This window comes from Hyla sarda, chromosome 2 (assembly GCF_029499605.1).
Source record: "Hyla sarda isolate aHylSar1 chromosome 2, aHylSar1.hap1, whole genome shotgun sequence".
Taxonomy (NCBI): domain Eukaryota; kingdom Metazoa; phylum Chordata; class Amphibia; order Anura; family Hylidae; genus Hyla; species Hyla sarda.
In genome coordinates, this window is record NC_079190.1 from 232092396 (window position 1) to 232110218 (window position 17823).

Genomic DNA, 17823 nt, shown 5'->3' on the forward strand with positions numbered 1-17823 from the left:
AATTTAAGCTAACGATACTTCTCATTTAACAGAATTAGTGAATGGAGCTCCCCACTCCGATATGAATATAGACTAATACTTCTCCTTCCTCCTGCATTTATCTCTGGGTTTGCTAACAAAAACAAATGGAAAAATTGCCTTAAAAAGCTTTGTGACAAAAAAACCACTCTTAAGCCTTTTGGTAAAAGTTGGCAAGTATATAATTTCTGTAATGAAATGCAGTCTTCGCAGGCGGTGGTTACAGTGTGAACATATCCCTGGCAGCGGTCAGGTCTGAAGCCAAGGTATAGAGCGCTGAGCACTCGGCGGGTCCTCTATGAGGAGAACGTTATCTGCGAATCATTGTCTGAGCTTTCTGAAGCCTCATTCAGTTTGTGCTGAGAACAGGACTCAACCATTTCCCGCATAGGGGGGCGCACTTATTTTCACTTACTGCCTTGCTCTTGTTTATGGTTCCGATTTCTTGACTATTGGACTCCCTGTTTATTTTTATATTCTTTGTGCTCTATTTTGTGCGGTAAACTCGTAAAGCCTGTGTATATGACATCGCTGTGACATATTGGATGACAACCCCCCTTCTCCTTTGTGGTGGGCAGTGCCTGCTCCCGGCTGGTCTGTAAGCTGTACAATCCGCTCAGCTGCTCCAGGGAGAAACACACAGTCAGAGACATCGGGGCTGCCTTACCGTACGCGCTCACCTGGAGGAACGACAACCGGTGCTAAGCAGGTTCTCACAACGACCGAGGGCGACCACAGCCCGGGCACAGCCGCTCCATACAGGTGCACGGCAGCGTCCATCCCGGGGCTCTGGAACATTACATCTTGACACGAGAACAGGACACCGGAATAAGGTAACACAGAGGTATAGCCAGGGAACGGGTGTCACGGAGCCGTATAGTTAACCCTGTCAGTGACGGGAGCCGGGGCTAGTTCCGCATGTGTATATAGGTAAACTTCTTCCCTTAGCCCTTCTCCTCATAGCCGTTCATACAGCAGCACCTCCGCCCGGTAAGCCTGTCCCAGCCGTCGCCGTACACCCCTGACATTGCTTGGTCCATATGAATTGGGAAGTGTAATACCCCTAGCATTGTGCATACATTATATAACGTGAATTATGTAATAAGGCATAGCAGAGAGGGCTATGGTACACAGCAGGGCTCCCCTGGCATCAGATGGGTGCAGGATGCCAATGCCTCTACTGGGTGTGTGCATCCTGGTGAAAGTGTGCTGGGTACATGTCACTTCATGGGGAGCAGCACTGCCAATGGTCTTCTTCATCACTGCTACATGGTGCACAATTCCAAATGTGAGGGCATCTCAGGGGTTAACCGGGTAATGTGCTGCCCATTTACTTGTGCAACCCTACCAAAGAGGAGAGCTAGCTCCATGGGCTCCCCCAGGAACCCCCTCTCCCTTAGGGGTCACATCTGCTGAGTTTGGTGTCCAGAGATCCTCGGCACATGCCAGCTGTGCTGAACAGCTGTACCAGACCCTGGGATAATCCGAGATCAGCCAGCCGGTAATGAATTCCCATCACACACAGGGAGGAGGTGACTTGTCTTCAGCACAGACATCCACCAATGGATCAGGCACTGGCCTCAAAGCAAATATACATTTGACTGTATATCAATACGTTATGTACTACTGTACACTCATTAGCAATATGCCGCTTAACGCCACCATGCTCAATTACCAAATGCTCCAGTCATAATTGGGGAAATTAGAGAGGTAGGCATATGTAGATACTTCCTTTTCCCAGATCCCGTTTGTGCCTACACACAGTCTGTGTATGAAAAAGGGGGATCAGCAGGGTACAAAGATGTTGTCTCTATCTCTGGTTATAACACTAAGCACTTTGCAACATCAGCAGCGTGCCTTGTGCTCCATTATCCAGTGGTCACATGTGGCCATAATATCAGGCCATGTGTAGATATAAAAAATGACAACGATGAGTAATTTACAAACATACAATGCACTCAAATACTTAAAGGGGATCTCCAGAGGGGGGTCCAAACTATGCCAATTGTGTGTGATATAAAAAAAATTTACTCTTTTCTTACCTCGAGCAGTCTAGCGGTACTTCCACTGTCCTGCTCCTGTCCCCCGATTCATTTGGCTTTCTGAGCTGCAGCGTGATTGTTGGGTCCTGGAAGCACCTGGGCACAAGGTGTCATACTGATGATCAGCAAATCGCTGCTCGCTGGCGGGACATTCGCTTAGCTGCAGTATGACACATTGGGCCTGGATGCTTCCTGACACCTCACGCTGCAGCTCAGGAAGACAATCGGAGCAAGACACTGGTGGCATTGGAGGTTTATTTTTATTTTTTTATACAACATACAGTGTACATAGTTCGGAACCCTTCTCCTGCTGGATAACCCCTTTAAGACCCTTCTTGTTTTTTCACAATCAAGTTTCCCCTATCATTCTGCACTTAATACCACATAATGAGAAGAATTTTTCTTAATTTAATAAAAAGAAAATTTTTATATGATTCTTAAAATGTAGCTCTGAGGTCCTCCCATTTCTCTTAATCATCTCTGAGCTGTTTACACTCCTATATTGAAGTCACCTGTAATAATTCAGGTAATTGGACCAGATTTGGAAAGACACACCCCTGTCTATATAAGGTCTCACAGCAGATAATGAATATTAGAGCAAAAATCAGGCCATGAGTAGGAAAGAACGGCTTGCAGAGTTCAGACAGGATTGTGTGGGGGCATAGATCCGGAGAACGTACAAAAACATTTCTGCTGCCCTGGAAGTTCTCAAGAGCACAGTGGCTTCAATTATTTTTAATCAAAGAAGTACTCTTCCTAAAGCTGGCCAGCCCACCAAACTAAGTAATTGGGGAGAAGGACCTTGGTGAGAAAGATGACCAAGAACCCAATGGTTACTCTGGCAGAGTTCCAAAGGTCCTGTGTGCAAATCGAAGAAACTTCCAGAAGATCAACCCTCGCCGCAGCACTCCACAGATCTTGGCTTTATGGCAAAGTGGTCAGAAAAAAAAGACTTTTTTAGTAAAAGACACAGGAAAGCCTGCCTAAAGTTTGCAAAAAAAAGCACCTGAAAGACTCTTTAAGAAGATATCAGGATTAAACTTTTTAAGCAGAATGGGGGTCGTTTATGAAGCATTTTACTCAGTTTTTGTTGGGTATATTTGGCAAAATCTCTAAGCGCAGTATGTTTTTTATTTTTATTTTTTTACAACTTTTTGTGCGACTTTTGTGTTCTTGTTTTTTCTGTGGTAGACATGTTTTGAGTTGTGTGTTTGTAGTGGTCAGGGATTTATGATGTGCAACTTTTTAGTTTGCCGCAAAGTTAGTTGCAACATGAATGAATGGAGTAAAAACATGTTCACCTACTCCACTTTTCATGAATACCCACCAATGTCTGTAGGAAACCTGCCAAATACCATCCCAACAGTGAAGCATGGTGGTGGCAGCATCATGTTATGAGGATGCTTTTTAGCGGCTGAGACAGGATTAAGGGAAAGGAGAATGAACTACAGTACGGAGTTATTTTTATGGAAAACCTGATCTAGAAATACCTGAGCTGAAGGTTCACCCTCCAACAAGACAATGGGGGAAAGTTATCAAAACCTGTGTAGAGGGAGAGAGAGTGGTGCAGTTGCCCAAAGCAACCAATCAGATTGCAGATCTTTTATTTTTAAAAAGTCCGCAGAAAAATGAAAGTGATCTGATTGGTTGCTGCAGGCAACTGCACCACTTTTTCTCTAAACAGGTTTTGTTAAATCTCCCCCAAAGACCCTAAGCACACAGGAGTGACTTAGGACCAATATACAGTTCAAAGAATAAAGCGGATGCACTCACCCAGGAATTCTTGCCAGATGAAATCTTTATTCAGTTATCCGTAAAACGGTGTAGCGGGTAGACGCAGAGGAGCAGCCTCGTTGCTCGGAATGCATTGTACATTTATTGCTTTACTGCCTGTAAAAACTATATAGCAATAGGCATGTGCCAATGTTATAAATATTTAGCATACTGAAAATGACCACAAACTGAATCACTGGGTTCTTCTGTACTGCCCCTGGAAGGACCAGACCGACCCTGACCCTAGATCCTGAGTGGATGTAACCTTACTCCTTTTCTCCTCTTCCAGAACAGCAAAGGTTTTATACTTCAATACACCTCATTTCTATTTATGTAGGGATTGTAAAATAAACTCACAGATTTCGTGTATAAATTCTAGTAGTCGGGTCACCAGTGCTACAGAAGCGCTGATACCTAACATTTCTTATGTACATTTTTTAACGTGGGCGCACATTTGTACTTTTCTTAGGTAAAGAGGTCTGAATAATTGCACATACTAAAAGGTATTGAGAAAATAGAACTGATGGGACTTTACAGCAAAACGCTATCATAAATTCTACTACACAAATAATGGGCCTTTCAGTTCTGAGTGGACACTTATGGAAACTCATATTTTTTTCTCCAAGTCCTTCCTAAACATCCACTCTCAAATCGCGAGAGCATACATGTTTACCACCAAAGGCTACGTAGTATTTTACATCATTGTTTGTAAGCCCAACTAAGAGTTTGCCTACACAGTGGAATCTGTGGTGCTGGAAATGAATGGAGTGCACATGTGTGACCATAGCTCCTTTCTTCTGGGAGATTAGGGACCCCTGTTTACAATTATACACTTATCTCCTACTCTGTGGATAGCAATTATACGCGTTATCGGTGGTGTCTGGAAGTTGCTCATCTCCTTAAGAGCGAAATATGCTTTCTTTCTTTTATTTAATGGCTGAGATGGGTAGACCAAACACAATATTGAGCAGACTAGATTAGCCAAATGGTTCTTATCTGCCCACACTTTCTATGTTTCTGTATCAGTTGGTAAATGAAGCATCAGCTGAACATTTCAGCTCTTTTTTTAAAATGCTCATACAACAGTGCCCCCCATAAAAGTCACAGCTTTTAACCCCTTCCTGCTCTGTGATGTACTATTATATCATGTTAAGTGAGGTGACCTTATAGTGTCACTAAGGGTAGGGTCACATGTAGCGCCTCTGCAGCGTATTTCAAGTTCAGGATTCACCAACGGCAGTCACGAGCGAGCTTCCTGCTGTGGCCGGGTCCGCTTGTAGCGGTGGATATTTCCCGCTGTGCATCTTCAACGAGCAGGCACAGTCTCCACAGCAGAAAATCAGCCGCTGCTAGTGGACACACACAGAGCTACCCAGCCACAGCAGGGAGCTTGCTCTTTTGGCTGCTGTTGATGAATCTGAAGCAGGAAATACCTACTCTCAAACTGTTTCTTTTTCAATTTTAGAATACAATCACAAAAAGACAGTAACGTATGAAAAGTGAAAGTTGTTTAAGGTTCATAGTGGACATTGTAAGCAACAGATGACCTGAAAGTATGTCAGTGGGATGGCATGTGCATAACAGTCCCACCACAACTGTACTATGCAACTAACAGATAGTATTTAAAAAAAATTGTATGATACTCCAAAATGGTACCAATGAGAACTACAACTCATCCCACTAAAAACAAGCCCTCACAAAGCCATGTTGGTGGTGAAGTAATTAAAGGGGTTATCCAGGGAAAAACTTTTTATTTATTTATTTTTTATCAACTGACTCCAGAAAGTTAAACAGATTTGTAAATGACTTCTATTAAAAAATCGTAATCCTTTCAGTACTTTTGAGCTGCTGAAGTTGAGTTGTTCTTTTGTCGTAAGTGCTCTCTGATGACACCTGTCTCAGGAACTGTACAGAGTAGAAGAAAATCCCCATAGCAAACCTCTTCTACTCCGTGCAGTTCCCGAGACAGACAGAGGTGTCAGCAGATAGCACTGTTGCCAGACAAAAAAGAGCAACTCAACTTCAGCAGCTGATAATTATTGGAAGATTTTTTAATAGAAGTCATTTACGAATCTGTTAAACTTTCTGGAGCCAGTTCATATAAAAGAGAAAAAAAGTTTTTCTCCTGGATAACCCCTTTTAATGGTAACCTGCAGCATAACACAGAGACAGACCTGCTGTTTCCAGAGTCAGAGGTATTCATGAGGGACCGCTAGCTGCACATACCAGCCCTGCCCACCCATTGATGATAGGAAGTTTTCTCCCTTGCTAGCGTCTCCTCATAAATATCTGTAACTCTTATACTTGACAGACTAAAGGAAACTGTATCTGTCGCTATGCTATGTGGCTCTCACATTGACAGGTTCCCTTTAAATTATGGCTCCCAGAATATGGTGACACCACACTTTTGTAGTGCAGTAGTAGTAAAATATAAACGGTATAAACTTGGTATTGCCATAGTAATTAGGGATCGAACTATATCGTTGTTGTTTTTTTTAGGGCCGATACCGATAATCTGTCGAGGTTAAGGCCGATAGCCGATAATTTATACCGATATTCCGGTATAAATTAATACCGATATTCCGGTATAAATTATCGACTATTTCTCTCTCCCCAAACCCCTCCCCCCGAAGCAGATCATTGATTTAAAGTGGGCGCTTTAAATCAATGAACTGTAGCGGCTTTTGCGGTGCCAGAGACCGCCGCCACCACTTGCTTCTCTCCCCCTGCCTGTATAAAGCCCCCCCTGATTTATGATGCCCCCTGTCCTGTGCCCCTCATATATAATGCCCCCTGAGGGTGCAGAACAGGGGGCATTATATGTGAGGGGCACAGGACATGGGGCATTATATATGAGGGGCACATGTCAGGGGGCATTATGTGGGGGCACATGATGGGGGGCATTGTATGTGAGGAACACAGGACATGGGGCATTATATGTGGGGGTCACATGACGGGGGGATTATATGTGAGGGCACATGACAGCCCACCCCTGTCATGTGCCCATATAATGCCCCCCCTGACTTATAATACCACCTGTCCTGTACCCCTCACATATATTGCCCCCTGGCAATTTTTAAGGAAAAAAGGGGGCTTCCATTTCTACGCAGTAGTACATTTTTCGGTAAAAATGACACCTTATCTTTATTCTGTAGGTTCATACGATTAAAATTATACCCTACTTATATAGGTTTGATTTTGTCGCACTTCTGGAAAAAATCATAACTACATGCGTGAAAATAAATACGTTTATAATTGTCATATTCTGACCCCTATAACTTTTTTATTTTTCCACGAACGGGGCGGTATGAGGGCTAATTTTTTGCACTGTGATCTGAAGTTTTTATGTGTACCATTTTTGTTACGATCGCTTTTTATTCTTTTTTTTTTTTTTTTATGGCATAAAAAGAGACCAAAAATACTCTATTTTGGACTACGCGTACACCATTGACCGTGCGATTTAATTAACAATATATTTTTATGGTTCAGACATTTACGCACGCTGCGATACCACATATGTTTGTTTTTATTTACACCCTTTTTTTTATTTATTTTTTTATGGAAAAGGGGGGGGGGGGGTGATCTCTAGGGGCTGTAACATTGCATATACTGATTGCAGGCACTGTTCAATGCATTGCCATAGGAATGCATTGATCTGTGTTTTCTGCACTTGATTGCTCAAGCCTAGATTTCAGGCTTGGAGCAATCAAACTGCAATTAGACAGCTGGGAAGCGATTTCACAGCGGCGGTCCCGAACAGCTCCGCTGAGCTAACTGGCAGTGTATTCTCCCGTTTTTAGACGGCGTCTAAAGGGTTAATACCGGACATCAGCCCGATCGGCGATGTACGGTATTAGCCGCGGGTCCTGGTTGCCTATAGCAACCAGGACCCCGCAAATACAAAGCGCGCTCAGCTTCTGAGCATGCTCCACAAATCGTGAGCAGGCCACAGGGTGTAAATATACGTCCGTGGTCGTTAAGGACGGACCCATTTTTTATACCTTTTTTAAAGGACGACTGTAGTGACTTTTATATATTCCTGTGCCCCGGCCTCAAAAATAAACAAAATAAACTTTAACCTTCCTACGTGCCCCCGTTGGTCCGGCACAGGCCTCACGGTCCAGCGGTGTAACCTCATTCATCTTCCTGGGGATGCCGCAGAGCCATCGGCGTATCACCGGCCACAGTGATGTCCTGCCCCGGCCGGCGATAGGCTTAGCCCACTGTCATGTAAGGAGCTCTGGCCGGCTTCTTACATGACAGTGGGCTCAGCCTATCACCGGCCGGGGCGGGACATTGCTGCGGCCGGTGATACGCCGACGGCTCTGTGGCGTCCCCAGGAAGTTGAATGAGGTTAGCGCTGCTGGACCGTGAGGCCTGTGCCGGACCAACTGGGGCACTTAGGAAGGTATGTTAACCCCTTAACGGTGAAGGACGTATATTTACGTCCTCCGCCGGCTCCCGCAATATGCCGTGGGGTCACGAGGTGTCACCGCGGCATATCAGGTCGGTCCCGGCGGCTATCAACGGCCGGGACCCACGGCTAATACAGGACATCACCGATCAAAGCTGACCACCGCTTCTGAAGTGAAAGTGACCCGGCTGTTCGGGACCGCCGCGGTGAAATCGCGGCATCCCGAACAGCTTACAGGACACCGGGAGGGACCTTACCTGCCTCCTTGGTGTCCGATCGACGAATGACTGCTCCGTGCCTGAGATCCAGGCAGGAGCAAGCTGGCGCCGATAACACTGATCACAGGCGTGTTAATACACGCCAGTGATCTGTGTAAGAGATCATTGTGTGCAGTGTTATAGGTCCCTATGGGACCTATAACACTGCAAAAAAAAAAAAGTAAAAAAAAGTGTTAATAAAGGTCATTTAACCCCTTCCCTAATAAAAGTTTGAATCACCCCCCTTTTCCCATAAAAAACTAAAACAGTGTAAAAAAAAAATAAACATATGTGGTATCACCGCGTGCGTAAATGTCCGAACTATAAAAATATATTGTTAATTAAACCCCACGGTCAATGGCGTACACGTAAAAAAAAATTCCAAAGTCCAAAAAAGCGTATTTTGGTCACTTTTTATACCATTAAAAAATGAATAAAAAGTGATCAAAAAGTCCGATCAAAACAAAAATGGTACCGATAAAAACTTCAGATCACGGCGCAAAAAATGAGTCCTCATACTGCCCTGTACGTGGAAAAATAAAAAGGTTATAGGGGTCAGAAGAGGACATTTTTAAACGTATACATTTTCCTGCATGTAGTTATGATTTTTTCCAGAAGTGCGACAAAATGAAACCGATATAAGTAGGGTATCATTTTAACCATATGGACCTACAGAATGTGTCAATTTTACCGAAATATGCACTGCGTAGAAACGGAAGCCCCAAAAATTTACAAAATGGCATTTTTTCTTCGATTTTTTTTCCTGTTTCGCCGTGAATTTTTGGGTAAAATGACTAATGTCCCTGCAAAGTAGAATTGGAGATGCAAAAAATAAGCCATAATATGGATTTTTAGGTGGAAAATTGAAAGCGTTATGATTTTTAAAAGGTAAGGAGGAAAGACGAAAGTGCAAAAACTGAAAAACCCTGCGTCCTTAAGGGGTTAAAGTTTATTTTTGAGGCCCGGGCACAGGAATATATAAAAGTCTTGCACTACAGTTGTCCTTTAATGACCAGGCTTTTTAAAAAAAAAAAATATTTTGACATGTTTCTTTAAATGGTAATAACTTTAGAACACTTTGTCTGAGCAGAGCGATTCTGAGAGTTTTTTCGTGACATATTGTACTTTATATAAGTGGTGCATTTTTGTTGACACATGCAGCATTTTTTGTGAAAAACGCCAAAATATTGTGAAAAAAATGGAAAATTTTAGGTGTTCACTGTGCGGTAAAAGTGATGTTATATTTATTCTGTGGGTTGGTACGATTATGGAGATACTCATTTTATATAGCTTTTTTTCGGTTGCCTTTTCTGAGCAAAAATTTTTTTTTCCTTTTTTTTGTGTTATTTTCCGACAGCCGTAACATTTATTTTACGTCCGACGCCATTGAGTGAGGACTTATTTTTTGCGGGACAAGCTGTACTTTTTATTGCTATCATTTTTGCAATACATGTTACCTTTTTGATTTTTTTATTCCGCTATTTTTATTCTGCTATTTGCACCAAAATTGGCGACTCTTGCGGTTTTTTTGTTGTTTTTTTACAGCGTTTACCATGCGGGATAATTTACAATATAGCTTTATAGTGCAAATCATTACGGACTTGGCAATACCTAGTATGTATATGATTTAAGGGGAATGTTTTGTTTTTTTCAATACAGGGCTTTTATTGGGAAAGGGGCTTTTTTTTTTTTTTTTTTTTACAGGTTATACTATGCTGCAATACATTTGTACTGCAGTACAATATGACCTGATGAACTGCACACACTACAGCCTGTTTGATCCAGCCCCTCTGTAGCCATACAAAATGCATGAGTCCTCTATAAGAATAACCACGGCTTTTAAGGAAAGTGATATTCAAATCCATAGTAAAGACTGTCATGTTTATTTCCTCTGATATCCCTCATTGCTGTGAAAGAAAGCGACATGTGCGTGTTACTTCCTTTCACAGCGCTGATCCTATCAGCAGAGTTTACCATTCAGTAGGGGTGGCCATTGCCATACAGTCATGGCAGCCACAGGAAGTCCTGATCTGCAAGTATTTTTCTACTATTCTATGATATGATGATATATGTCTGTATGTCCGCATTAGGGCCTCCCCCTGTTCAATGTTATTGTACATGCAGTCTGTCGCCTTGCGGCAGAGAGTTTCTTTGGAAGACTGCCTTCTGCAATCAGTTTGCCTTGTTAGGCCAGGGTAAACTGTGTTATCTCTTCATTTCTGAGCTGTGATGGAGTGAGCATAACAAATGTATTTAGCAGAATATTTATTTCTTCTGTCATGGGCAGATGGGAAAGAACCTCATTTCATGCTTAATACATCAAGTTTTAAGTGTGAAGACATTGCTCATATCAACTAGATTTCAGCTGTCAGTGTAAAAATACAAAGGCGTAATCTGATTGGTTATTAGGAGGACACCTCCACAATTCTGTAATTCTGCTGATTGTAGATGACTCCTATAGTGTCACATGTAGCATACCTGACTTCGGCTGTCCGGGCATGCTGGGAGTTGTAGTTTTGCAACAGCTGGGGGTACCACTGGTCTAGGTAGAGGACAGGAGCTTCTTCAGGGTCCTGTATAGTACACAAAGTGTCCCAAAAAGTAACATGGAGTCGCCCTCACCTGGTGTCCAAAGGAGCAGATAACCCTGAGACAGGTAGACTGTACATTTAATACCTCCCTGTACTGTAGGGGGCGCTACCAGACACCAGTCACTGCATGCACTTCAGTAATACAGGGGTTTTACCAGTGAATGCCCATTTTGCTTGGTCGGTTCTTCCGGCCATTGACACATTTCACAGATCTGGACTGTCTGTACATTGTTTGTTGAGTCTGGTTTCAACTTACAATGGTCCAGAATAGACCATTGTATGTTGAAACTATTGTATGTTGAGGCCGTTGTAAGTTGAGGGATCACTGTCCAAAAAAACTAAGCACAGTGCAATGCCTGTAAATCCCCACTCACATTTTGGAGGCATTGTGTGGAACTTAAAACTACAGCAAACCTATTTACAAATTTTCACCCACAATTTCAGAACTGCAGAACCATAGCAGAACCTGCTTGTAAAAAATCTAGATAGTTTTCCACCGCAGTTAAACTGAAGGTTCCATACAGCAGCTCATAAAAGAGGAACAATTGCTTATAGCTATACCTATTTATACAATTCCCAGGTGGACCCCAAGTTTAGTTTAGTTTACCTGGTACATCCCATTAAGTGTGAAGTTTTGAACAGAACGCTGCACATTGAGACTTATTTCTCAGTATAAAGCTTAGTAACTGACACAAATTCTACTGTCAGCTTTTACTTGTGAGATGACAGTCTGATCTCTATGGACTACACTGAGATAGTTATTTCCTAAGTCTTCTTACTTAATTATGGCCTTGAGTCTTTCATTTGTCTCGGTAGAGTGAGTTACAGATGTTCCTCCTTCCAGAGGAGTAATAAGTCATTCTTTACCCTTCTGTGGGATAATGATGATTGTTAAAAATGGAACTAAACTATCTGCCAGGCTTTAGAGGGAAGTCCCTTTGGATGTCATGAAAAGTAGAGACTGACACAACCTTCCGGATCCATGGCCAAATATCCACAGTACATTAGTGATTTCTGCCTTAAGACTAATGGCTACTGTCCTCACTGCTTAACTTGGGACCAGTCTATTTGTGCTAAAGGTCTTTCTGTCTCCAAGAGACAGGCCAACCTTCTTGTTGGTAGCCGAGGGTGGTTTTACAGGATTTTTATAGCCTTTGCTACTTGAGACCATAGGGCATGGACTTCTGGTTGACTCCATGAATTGAGGCTAGAGATTCATATATATTCATGGCCGTAAATGTTGGCACCCCTGAAATTTCTCACAGAAAAGGATTGCAGTAACACATGTTTTGCTATACACATTTATTCCCTTTGTGTGTATTGGAACTAAACCAGAAAAGGGAGGGAAAAAAGCAACTTGGACATAATGTCACACCAAACTCCAAAAATGGGCTGGACAAAATTATTGGCACCCTTAACTTAATATTTGGTTGCATACCCTTTGGGAAAAAAAAAACTGAAATCAGTCGCTTCCTATAACCATCAATAAGCTTCTTACACCTCTCAGCCGGAATGTTGGACCACTCTTCCTTTGCAAACTGCTCCAGGTCTCTCTTATTGGAAGGTGCCTTTTCCCAACAGCAATTTTAAGATCTCTCCACAGGGGTTCAATGGAATTTAGATCTGAACTCATTGCTGGCCACTTCAGAACTCTCCAGTGCTTTATTGCCATCCATTTCTGGGTGCTTTTTGACATATGTTTAGGGTCATTGTCCTGCTGGAAGACCCAAGATCTTGGACGCCAACCCACCTTTCTGACACTGGGCTGTACAGTGCGACCCACATTCTGTTGGTAATACTCAGATTTCATGATGCCTTGCACACGTTCAAGGCACCCAATGCCAGAGGCAGCAAAACAACCCCAAAACATCATTGAACCTCCACCATATTTCACTGTAGGTGCTGTGTTCTTTTCTTTGTAGGCCTCATTCCATTTTCGGTAAACATTAGAATGATTTGATTTACCAAAAAGCTCTATCTAGTTCTCATATGTCCACAAGACGTTTTCCCAGAAGGATTTTGGCTTAATAAAGTTCATTTTGGCAAAATATAGTCTTGATTTTTTAGATCTCTGTATCAGCAGTGGGGTCCTCCTGGGTCTCCTGTCATAGTGTTTCCTTTCATTTAAATGTCGATGGATAGTTTGCACTGACACTGATGCTCCCTGATCCTGCAGGACAGCTTGACTATCTTTGGAACTTGTTTGGGGCTGCTTATCCACTTTCTGGACTATCCTGCGTTGTTACCTTTCATCAATTTTTCTCTTCTGTCCACACCCAGGGAGATTAGCTATAGTGCCATGGGTTGAAAACTTAATGATAATGTTGCGCACTGTGGGACAAAGGCAAATCTAGATCTCTGGAGATGGACTTGTAACCTTGCGATTGTTATTTTTCCACAATTTTGGTTCTCAAGTCCTCAGACAGTTCTCTTCTCCTCTTTCTGTTGTCCATGCTTAGTGTGGCACACACAGACACACAATGCAAAGACTAATTGAACTTCTCTCCTTTTTATCTGCTTTCAGGTGTGATTTTTATATTGCAAACGCCTGTTACTTGCCCCAGGTGAGTTTAAAAGAGCATCACATGCTTGACACAATGTTATTTTTCCACAATTTTGAAAGGGAGCCAATAATTTTGTCCAGACCATTTTTGGAGTTTGGTGTGACATTATGTCCAATTTTTCCTCCCTTTTTTGGTTTAGTTCAAATATACTCAAAAGGAATAAACATGAGTATAGCAAAACGTGTGTTACTGCAATCCTTTTCTGTGAGAAATACTTCATTTTCTAGAAAGATTTCGAGGGTCCCAACATTTTACTGCCATGACTGTAAAATGTCCATTAGACCCTGCATTTGACATGATGTTTATTTACCCTTATGTGCCATGCTTTATTGTAATTACAACCTTCAGTGATGCCATTCCCTGATCTTTGGTATTGTAAACGTTTCAAAATGTTAATAAAAAAAATGGCCATTATAGCGCCTCTGCAAAGAGCTATATTGGAGACATAACTTAAACACACATATGACAGTAGCACACTACAAGTACTAATATATATGTATTTTAAATAGCAATATCGCTATAGAAAAAAATTTAAACTTCAATTTTTTTTTATAGCAGTATTGCAATTTGAAATACATATATCTTAGTACTTGTAGTGTGCAACTGTCATTTTTGTGTTTGTACTTGTATTTCAGCCAAGGCAGTGTGCATTTGCATATTTAAAAGTTATTTTGGATGTGCTGCCCTATTTTTTTTGTTTTTCTATAATAAGTGATATGCAGATGGAAGAGACATTATTATTTATTTTTCCATTGTCACATGTCTTAATGTTTTATTGTATGTCCTTGCATTTTGGCCTGTGCAGGCAATGGGAAAGCAGAACAGCAAACTCCGTCCAGAGATGCTGCAAGACTTGCGGGAGAATACAGAATTCTCAGATCACGAGCTGCAGGAGTGGTACAAAGGCTTCTTGAAGGACTGTCCATCTGGCATTCTCAATGTGGAAGAGTTTAAGAAGATCTATGCTAACTTCTTCCCATATGGAGATGCCTCTAAGTTTGCGGAGCATGTATTTCGTACGTTTGACACAAATGGTGACGGGACTATAGATTTCAGGGAGTTTATCATTGCCCTGAGTGTCACCTCGAGGGGAAAACTGGAGCAGAAACTCAAGTGGGCATTTAGTATGTATGACCTAGATGGCAACGGCTACATCAGCCGGGATGAGATGTTGGAGATAGTACAGGTAAATAAAGAATGAAAATGCAGTTTTAAAATCATTTTTTTTCTTTCTAAACAAGGGAAATGACAATGCGAGCAACAGCAAAGTGTTAAGGGGTCTGACCTAAGGATATGCCATCAATTGTATTAGCCCAGAAACTCCCTTTAATATATCAAAATTCATATATACAGTATTATGAAAAGGTAGATATGCACAAGCATGTGCTATGTGTGTTGGTTCTCCTTTAGTCATATACTAGGCATAGGAACATTGTATGTATATATATATGTGTATCTGTCTTTGTCTGCTCATCTATCTAGCTTCAAAACTGATGCCGGTTATAAACCATCGGCTGTATGAAACCACTACGAGAAGTCAGGCTTGTCTAATTTACTTACTTACGCTCCTCCAACTTTTCCATACAGCCCATTCTCCAGTAAAAATCCTTGCAGACCGTGCAAACCTATATACACCTCTACTGTAAACCAGTTATTTTCCCTATTATTATTCATATATTTTACCATGTAAACATAAATAGAAAGGATGAGCCAAGCCTTGAAGTATAAATTATGTGTTCAGTTGTAATAGGAAATAACCCTGCAGGGAAACAGCCTGTTTTCCTGGCTACTGATCAGTCTATCGATTTGACTTGATGATTGCATACTCTATATTGGGGACATTGTTTTTGGAGGGATGCTTACAAGGATAGTACATGATGCACTGCATAATGCAACATACATAAATACAATTTCTCCTGTGCAAATATTAATACTCACTGTATGCTTTGGAAAGATTTTTGCAGCCACAGAAGCAAAGGTTATTAAACTGAGCACAGAATGAATTGAAACTGCAGATTGATAGCTCATTTAATTAGATGTTAGTATTATTGCCCCAGATGCCTCTTTAATCATTTGTATATGGTACAGTACCCCTCACAAACCATATTTAGTTTGGTATAGAGCAGCAAATATTTTCAGTAAGCAGTCTTCTATGGGTGAGGTATGCATGCATGATTCAGGGCTCAGCTTTTGGCCTGACTTCTAACGTTATGCATGATTCCTGTCTGACTTCTGTTAATAGGCAATTTATAAGATGGTTTCTTCTGTAATGAAAATGCCAGAAGATGAGTCCACACCAGAGAAACGCACAGAGAAAATATTCCGACAGATGGACACAAATAATGATGGTACGTTGGAAGCACAGAGCTGTCCTTTCTTCATCCCAGCTACACGAAGTATGACCTGTCATGTTTGTGACAGTGTGTTTTACATAATGCCTGGTGTACTGTGTATGTGTTCAGAAACAAATGAGCTATGTTTTTTTTGCTCTCTAACCTGGGAAGGAACATAACATATTGATCTCTGCTACACATGCCATACGCTATGTCCAGTGTCATGCTTGCTCCAAAGTAGCCTTTTATTTTACACAGAAACTATGGAAGTAAACAGAAGCTGAGCTGCAGTCAGTACAACTCTGGCTGGCACCCAGTGCCTACATACATATGCAACACGTCACATGTTTTGGAGCTAATGTCGAAATTGACAACACTTCATCTGCAGCCACATTTATGGCATTAAATTTATGCCATAACATTTTAACTGGCAACATTTAAAGGGGTTATCCAGGATCAGATAATCAGAGCTGATTTCTTGAAGAAGGAAAAAAAAAGCGTTACAACTGTCTTCAACACCTTTTGTGTAAGATATTGCAGCTCTGTTCCATTGAAATGAATGGTAACAAGTAGAGATGAGCGAACTTACAGTAAATTCGATTCGTCACGAACGTCTCGGCTCGGCAGTTGATGACTTATCCTGCGTAAATTAGTTCAGCCTTCAGGTGCTCCAGTGGGCTGGAAAAGGTGGATACAGTCCTAGGAAAGAGTCTCCTAGGACTGTATCCACCTTTTCCAGCCCACGGGAGCACCTGAAAGCTGAACTAATTTATGAAGGAAAAGTTATCAACTGCCGAGCCGAGAAGTTCGTGACGAATCGAATTTACTGTAAATTCGCTCATCTCTAGTAACAAGTTGTAATACTGCACACAACCTGAGGACAGATGTGGTGGTGGTGCTTTGGAAAAATTATTAACCCCTTTAAGTATGAGTATGTAAGTATGTATGGTATGTTAATATAAGTAAAATATCCCAGGCAAAACACTTTGATATGCCAGTCTTGTTCTATATCTAATGCTATGTCTATTCGCCCCAACATATTATTTGCTCATATCGTTTCAGGTAAATTATCCTTGGAAGAGTTTATAAAAGGTGCCAAGAGTGACCCATCTATTGTACGGTTACTGCAGTGTGATCCCAGCACAGCCTCACAGTTCTGAGCCTTGTTGCAGCCTGGGAAACCTACTTTTCTTCCAGTGGCCGTGCCTCGCTTTTGCATAGCGGCATGTCCCAGATACCCTTTGGGCTGTAGATGGACATGAATGCACTGCCAACCAATCAGCCCATTTCCTACCCCCCTTAATTTATTACTTTAAATCTTGTATTATGTTTTATTACATGGAGTAACCATGAGTTGCATGGAGAATTTGGGCACAAGGGAAGGGTGGGGTGGGCAGTTTTAGGTGTGACCTTGGACCAGAGACACCTTGCAAGTTTAGATTTGCTGTAGAGTAATGGGTCTTCAGCTGTTCTGCTTTGTGGGAGACAAGGTGGTCTAGTGAAATGAGCAACGGTGGGTAATGGATGCACTAAAAGCAGGGAGTTACTATGCACGCTACTGATATATAATATATTTATTAGGGGAAGGGAGGGTAGATTATTAGTTTCCTATCTTGTTTAGAATTGCACTTTGCTATGTTTCCTTCCTCTCAATAGAGGGAGTGTAGTTTATCTAGTATCCTTTTGTTATGGCTAGGTTATCTGTGAATTTGATCCCGCTTCATTTTTCTACTAAAAGAATCAGCTCCATTAAAACATGCCAGTGTTTTCTGTAAACTCATTTTGAGGTATCAATAAATAAACAATATGCATTTCTTTCTTGTATATAACA

General features: G+C 41.7%; 1 protein-coding gene across 1 annotated transcript; it reads left to right on the forward strand.

Moving 5' to 3' along the window:
* Nucleotides 1–473: 473 nt before the first annotated feature.
* HPCA (hippocalcin) lies at nucleotides 474–17807 on the forward strand. The gene is made up of 4 exons (XM_056556571.1): nucleotides 474–851; nucleotides 14465–14845; nucleotides 15902–16007; nucleotides 17055–17807. The coding sequence occupies exons 2-4, from the start codon at nucleotides 14468–14470 to the stop codon at nucleotides 17150–17152; spliced, it is 582 nt and encodes a 193-aa protein (XP_056412546.1). The 5' UTR covers nucleotides 474–851; nucleotides 14465–14467; the 3' UTR covers nucleotides 17153–17807.
* Nucleotides 17808–17823: the final 16 nt, after the last annotated feature.